At 42.1% G+C, this 8,251-nt stretch overlaps 1 protein-coding gene across 1 annotated transcript; it reads right to left on the bottom strand.

Annotated features, from left to right (window-relative positions):
* Nucleotides 1-7,009: 7,009 nt before the first annotated feature.
* LOC106595629 (gamma-crystallin S-1) lies at nt 7,010-8,251 on the bottom strand. Its single transcript, XM_014186995.3, has 3 exons — nt 8,165-8,251; nt 7,751-7,993; nt 7,010-7,413 (listed from the first exon to the last, which is right to left on the bottom strand). Exons 1-3 carry the CDS (start codon nt 8,183-8,185, stop codon nt 7,141-7,143), a joined length of 537 nt encoding a protein of 178 aa, XP_014042470.1. The 5' UTR covers nt 8,186-8,251; the 3' UTR covers nt 7,010-7,140.

The following is an 8,251-nucleotide window of genomic DNA, read 5'->3' as shown; positions in this document are numbered from 1 at the left end:
TACTCAGCACACTTCTTCTACTACTCAGCACACCTCTACTACTACTCAGCACACTTCTTCTAGTACTCAGCACACTTCTTCTACTACTCAGCACAATTCTTCTACTACTCAGCACACTTCTACTACTCAACACACTTCTTCTACTACTCAGTACACTTCTACTACTCAGCACACTTCTACTACTCAGCACACTTCTACTACTCAGCACACTTCTTCTACTATTCAACACACTTCTTCTACTACTCAACACACTTCTTCTACTACTCAGCCCACTTCTCCTACTACTCAACACACTTCTCCTACTACTCAACACACTTCCTCTACTACTCAGCCCATTTCTTCTACTACTCAACACACTTCTTCTACTACTCAACACACTTCTTCTACTACTCAGCACACTTCTTCTACTACTCAACACACTTCTTCTACTACTCAACACACTTCTTCTACTACTCAGCACACTTCTACTACTCATCACACTTCTTCTACTACTCATCACTCTTCTTCTACTACTCAGCACACTTCTTCTACTACTCAACACACTTCTTCTACTACTCAACACACTTCTTCTACTACTCAGCACACTTCTTCTACTACTCAGCACACTTCTCCTACTACTCAACACACTTCTTCTACTACTCAGTACACTTCTACTACTCAGCACACTTCTACTACTCAGCACACTTTTACTACTCAGCACACTTCTTCTACTACTCAACACACTTCTTCTACTACTCAGCCCACTTCTCCTACTACTCAACACAATTCTCCTACTACTCAACACACTTCTTCTACTACTCAGCCCACTTCTTCTACTACTCAGCCCACTTCTTCTACTACTCAACACACTTATTCTACTACTCAGCACACTTCTTCTACTACTCAACACACCTCTACTACTCAGCACACTTTTTCTACTACTTAACACACTTCTACTACTCAGCACACTTCTTCTACAACTCAGCACACTTCTACTACTAAACACACTTCTTCTACTACTTAGCACATTTCTACTACTCAGCACACTTCTTCTACTACTCAACACACTTCTTCTACTACTCAGCCCACTTCTCCTACTACTCAACACAATTCTCCTACTACTCAACACAATTCTCCTACTACTCAACACACTTCTTCTACTACTCAACACACTTATTCTACTACTCAGCCCACTTCTTCTACTACTCAACACACTTATTCTACTACTCAGCACACTTCTTCTACTACTCAACACACCTCTACTACTCAGCACACTTTTTCTACTACTTAACACACTTCTACTACTCAGCACACTTCTACAACTCAGCACACTTCTACTACTAAACACACTTCTTCTACTACTCAGCACACTTCTACTACTCAGCACACTTCTTCTACTACTCAACATACTTCTTCTACTACTCAGCACACTTTTTCTACTACTGAACACACTTCTTCTACTACTCAGCCCACTTCTCCTACTACTCAACACACTTCTCCTACTACTCAACACACTTCTTCTACTACTCAGCCCACTTCTTCTACTACTCAACACACTTCTTCTACTACTCAGCACACTTCTTCTACTACTCAGCACACTTCTTCTACTACTCAACACACCTCTACTACTCAGCACACGTTTTCTACTACTTAACACAGTTCTACTACTCAACACACTTCTACTACTCAACACACTTCTTCTACTACTCAACACACTTCTTCTACTACTCAGCACACTTCTACTACTCAGCACACTTCTTCTACTACTCATCACTCTTCTTCTACTACTCAACACACTTCTTCTACTACTCAACACACTTCTTCTACTACTCAACACACTTCTTCTACTACTCAACACACTTCTTCTACTACTCAGCCCACTTCTTCTACTACTCAACACACTTCTTCTACTACGCAGTACACTTCTACTACTCAGCACACTTCTACTACTCAGCACACTTCTACTACTCAGCACACTTCTTCTACTACTCAGCCCACTTCTCCTACTACTCAACACACTTCTCCTACTACTCAACACACTTCTTCTACTACTCAGCCCACTTCTTCTACTACTCAGCACAGTTATTCTACTACTCAGCCCACTTCTTCTACTACTCAACACACGTATTCTACTACTCAGCACACTTCTTCTACTACTCAACACACCTCTAGTACTCAGCACACTTTGTCTACTACTTAACACACTTCTACTACTCAGCACACTTCTTCTACAACTCAGCACACTTCTACTACTCAGCACACGTCTACTACTTAACACACTTCTACTACTCAGCACACTTCTTCTACAACTCAGCACACTTCTTCTACTACTCAACAAACTTCTTCTACTACTCAACACACTCCTTCTACTACTCAACACACTTCTACTACTCAACACACTTCTACTACTACTCAACAAACTTCTTCTACTACTCAACACACTCCTTCTACTACTCAACACACTTCTACTACTCAACACACCTCTTCTACTACTCAACACACTCCTTCTACTACTCAACACACTCCTTCTACTACTCAACACACCACTTCTACTACTCAACACACTCCTTCTACTACTCAACACACTTCTACTACTCAACAAACTTCTACTACTCAACACACTCCTTCTACTACTCTGCACACTTCTACTACTCAACAAACTTCTTCTACTACTCAACACACTCCTTCTACTACTCAACACACTTCTACTACTCCACAGTCTTCTCAAGTCTTCCCGGGACAAAATAATAATTTATCTATTCACTGTAATCTGTCATAGGTCATTACAGCATTGTAAACCTCCATGTGTCCTAATGATTTTACCCTAACATCTTTCCATTCCCTTTACATTTTGTACTAGATATTGTGCCTGAAATGGTATTGAGACTTTACATATTGGTTTAGAGAATTCGGCATAGAGCCCGCATGCACTGAGTGTACAAAACATTAGGAAAACCTGCTCTTTCCATGACATAGACTGATCAGGTGAATCCGGGTGAAAGCTATGATCCTTTTGATGTCACCTGTTAAATCTCAATCAGTGTAGATGAAGTGGAGGAGACAGGTTAAGAAAGATTTTTAAGCCTTGCGACAATTGAGACATGTCTTGTTTATGACAGAAGATTTAAGTGCCTTTGAGCGGGGTATGGTAGTAGGTTCAAGGCGCTCCGGTTTGAATGTGTCAAGAATTGCAACGCTGCTGGGTTTTTCACATTCAACTGTTTCCCGTGTGTATCAAGAATGCTCCACCACCCTAAGGACATCCAGCCAACTTGGCACAACTGTGGGAAGCATTGGATTTAACATGGGCTAGCATCCCTGTGGAACACCTTTGACACATTGTAGACTCCATGCCCTGATGAATTGAGGCTTCTTCTGAGGGCAAAAGGGGGTGCAACTCAATATTAGGAAGGTGTTCCTAATGTTGTACACTCAGTGTAGCTAGAAAGGAGTGATGAATATGCTTTTGAAGCTGTGCTGCAGTGGGTTCACAGGGCCAAGCACAGGTACTTCAGAGCAAGACTCAAAGGGCCTTTAATCTGAGAGGAGGCAGCAAAGGCAGTGAGAACAGAGAGGTGTGCTTCCCAAATGCCACCCTTTTTACTATGTAGTGCACTTCTTTTGACCAGGGCCCATAGAGCTCTGGTCAAAAGTAGTGCACTATATAGGGAATAGGGCAACATGTTGTGACTCGCAGAGAGGATTCATGGGGCACTCATCTTTCATCCTCTCTCTGCAGCTGCCAAATGTAACACCCACACCATGGTCCATGTCTGACTGCTAGACAGAAATGAAAGTGACACTTCCCTCTGCTGGCCGATGTTGGTAACTGCAGCCCTTATCAGATCTAATGGTCAATTCAGCACATTTGATTTCAACAATAATAATAATAATAATACAAGTACCTAATATTTTTTGGTTTCATAAATATTGGTATTTGTCCATTTCTGTTGCATATACCTTTTCCATCAAGTTAGATACAATTGACTGGTTTTGGATACAGTAAAAATAGCAAGGATATTCCCTCACAGCCAGATGCTTTTAGCACTGCACAAGGTATTAGTTATGTGGAAAGACATTGCTAAGACTTTGCTATGGCAGGTTTGCATGAATCCGACCCTATGACCCTATGAATGATTCCCTCTGCTGGGGGGGTACCCATACTGTACAAGTATACAAAGAGATTTATGAAAGAGATTTAAAGGAATTGAGTGAGAGGATGCACTTACAGGAAAACAATGAAATGAACACCTATAGGTTAATAATACAGGTCAATTAGACTAAAGTAAGATGTAGGGAATCCTTTCATGAAACTGTATTGTTGTTATTGTCACTGTGAATACACAAAGACTACAGAAAACAAATGCATGTATGGTGCACGTAGGGAAATACATTTTTTTTTGTTTTAATCCCAGACATGATCAACACTTACATATCACAGACAATCATCTATCCATGAGTTATAGGTCCCCTAAATAACAATGACTCGCCATTGATTTGTTGGAGTGGACTAGAAGATGGGGTGAGAATCAATGCTTTTCAATACTATATATAGATGTCTAAGAACACTTCTATAAAGTAGCTACTTGCAGGAATCCATTTGACCATTCCTGTCATATTATGATGCTGGATACTATACTGTACTGTGCATTGCATGCTGGGTAGCAGGCCCTATGCAGGTTTGGTAGTGGTAGTAGTGTCAGAGCTGGCATGTGGTACAATACATTGGGCTGTGCAGGCCCAGGCCCACCAGACCCATGCCTGTTTTTTGCATTGTCAGCCACCTCTGTGTATAAAACACTGTGTTATTTCAGCCATCCCTGGCACCAACCTGGTCTCAGAGCATTTCGTAATATCATGTATGTAAATCTGAGACTCTCCATTTAATGTGATATGTTACGTTTCGTATGGTATGTATTAATTTGTGGACGTCCATCATCCATTTCGTATGATGTGTTATGAATTACAATTCGTATTAGATGTTACAAATGTGCAAAATGTAGAATATGTTACAAATTTGCTAAATGTATAATATGTTACGAATTCTAGCAAGGTGGCTAACATTAGCTAGGCTATGGGTTAGGGTTAAGGGTTAAGGTTAGGTTTAAGTTTGGGAGTTAGGTTAAAGGGATAAAGTTAGGGTTAGGATTAGGGGAAGGGTTAGCTATCCATGAGGAGATTTGAACTTGCAACCTTCGGGTTGCTAGATGTTCATGTTATACGCCTATCTGTACACCCCGACCACGCACGCTACTTTCATTTTTGCCATAGCCCTTTCCTGCAGTCAAATGACCTAGTTGCCTCAGGGGTGGAATGTTATGAATATTTTTCATAATTAATAAACAGACAAAGATCCTGTGTTTCTATGTTTCTATGTCAAACATTATTATTATTATTTCAGTCTTCTGTGGTGTATATAAAGTGTAATATTGTAACTCAAACTGAAAATGTAATACATTTCAACTCTATATGTGACATGGTACAGGTATCTTCTTTTTTTAAGCCCATAACCATGTGTGTGAGGTGGATACTTTTGTTTCAAAGTAGATTTGTTTAAGACTACCAAGAAACACTCTGTGTGACCCAGATTTCGCCCACTGCAGTAAATTAAGTAACCATCTGTATTATGTAACCATACCAAACGTAACATATCATATTAATTTTAGTGTTCCAGATTTACATTTACTATGTTACGTCTAGCCTATGAAACCAGGCTGCTGGCACAGGCTCATCAGGCTGCCACCTCAGCACAATACCCCCCACTCACATTGCTGTGGATCCTTATTGGCAAATCCCCCTGAATCATCACTGGGGTTTACTGACCCATTGTTCAGACTTTTTAGCCCACATGCCCATTGACCACCACCTGCACCCACCTTTTACCCCACCCCAAACAGACTCCCCAGCTCCCCCCTGCCTCCCAATCCAAATAATCTCTGTATTGATGTTAGGAATCATCGGGTGGCTTCATGACAAAATACAAAAGAGTGATACGGTATTATTGTTGTATCTCTTCCTGAATGTTCCTCGTAAGAGGCGGCTGGTGGGCAAACAGCGGCAGGGTCGAATTTCAATTGGTCGCGTGTGGTCACACGAGGGCACGTCAGGACACAAATACTGTACACAAGATTCAGTTGACCTCATATGACCGAGGGATGTCACCATGACTACACACTTACTGTACTACACAGTCTGGTTGCTCTCAAAAACATCTCACCAAATACCAGCCTGGTCTCATAGACTAGACGTAAGATAGTGAATGTAAATCCAGGACACTCAAATTATAATGATATGTTAAGTTTGGTATGGTTACTTAAGACAGATGGTTAGTTAAGGCAAAAACAAAAGTAGAGTGGTTGGATCGGCGTATAACTCGCATTGCAACTACATTGGAACCCTAACCTTAATACTTTTAGCTAACCCTTCCCCCAACCCTAACCTGGGGCGGCAGGTAGCCTAGTGGTTAGAGCGTTGGACTAGTAACCAAAAGGTTGCAGCTCATTTGGTATGCCAATTGACGGTCTTGATGCACTCCTTCAAGTCTATACAATGCAGCTTACCACATTCATGTGGTGTTTGAAATTACAATTCATGCTGGATTTGTATGTGTTGAGATTCTATTGAGTAGATACGATGGGACAGGCAATGTGTACCCTAAAGGCTTGCTGGCACTCTCTTTTACTGTGGGAACTTACCTCAAGCGCTCTGATGATGTCACACAATGGTGAAAATGTAGCACAATTAAAGATAATGTCATAGTTTCCAGAAACTACACATTTTACAGTGTGCTGTCAAATTTATCTATATGGACCGGTACCATTGATGGCACTACAGAGCCCCACATGCAATCAAGACATATCAAGAGAAAAGGAAGTAGAGTGGAAAAGAAAGGAAGTAAAAAGTCAGATGCCTTCTGATTGGCTGTTGAGCATAACAATGTCTTTATTTGATCACCCTGTTGCAGGAAATTAAAAACTTGTAGTGTATTTGAGTTTTAAAAAGGCTTCTGAAGTTTGTAATTTCCACTTGATTTTTCCCTTACAAAATGTCCATTAATTATAATCCACATAATAATTTATATTTCCTGTTGCTGCAGTAATATTTTCCTGCTGTAGCAACCTGACTCAAATTAAAATCCTACATCTGTATGACATGGATGGTCTAAAAGTCCTGGACGCGGCGGAGGGAGCCCACGTTGGCCTGCATGCCCCCCCACTCGGTGTGGCGTCTGTACTCGCCCCTTTCCAGCAGGTGCTGGTGCCCCCTGTAGTTGGGGTGCTCGTAGAAGACCCAGGCGCCGTCCAGCACGTTGGCAGAGTGCACCTCGCGGTGTCGGAAACGCTCAGACAAGTTGGGGCTGTCCTCACTGAACTCAATCATCTGACCGGCAAAGTCGGGGCGCTCGTACACGCGGATCCTGTGCATGCCAGTGGTCTACAACACAGTGGAGCACAGTTCCAAACTTCATCTGAACAATATCCCTAGGGATCAATCAGCTGTGTCATTATACCTGGGATATCAGTGTCCTCATACGGGACACCAACATCAGGTTTCAACAGATCAAAAGACCAATGTTAGAATGGAAATGGATGCACTATAATAATTACATTTGGTCCTGTGTGTGTGTGTGTGTGTGGTTTGCATGCGTGCATGGATGCGTGCTTGCGTGTGTGTATGTTCGTGTGTGTGCATGCATGTCTGTGTAGATCCATGAATGAGTAATCAGCATGTACCACTACCACGCACAAATCACCTCAGTGGCTTGACTTACATGTCTGATAATCCGGCAGGACCTGATAGTGTCGTTGTAGCCCATCCAGCGCTGGTAGTCGGGGTACTCTCCCCTGGTCAGGATGTACTGAGAGCCCATGTAGTTGGGTTTCTCGTAGACCACCCAGGCACCACTCTCCACCCTGATGGAGTTGCAGCGGCTGAAATGAGAGCTCAGTTCGGGGCAGTCGCTGCTGCACTCATAGTGGAGGCCCTGGAAGTTCCGGTCCTCATAGAAGAAGATCTGCACAAAGGATTGTTGTCTTTTAAAAATGGTTACTTAAAAAAAAAGAGGGAGGAACACACACACACACACACACACACACACACACACACACACACACACACACACACACACACACACACACACACACACACACACACACACACACACACACACAGCCACCTACAGTACCTTCCCCTGCATGCGGTCCATGTTTGGATTATTCTTTTTAATACTATTCTACACACAATCAAAAATATCCCTCTAGACATATACGGT

Source organism: Salmo salar, chromosome 16, assembly GCF_965601325.2.
Source record: "Salmo salar chromosome 16, fSalSal1, whole genome shotgun sequence".
NCBI classification, from domain to species: Eukaryota; Metazoa; Chordata; class Actinopteri; order Salmoniformes; family Salmonidae; genus Salmo; species Salmo salar.
This window is presented reverse-complemented; position numbering and strand designations above follow the sequence as displayed.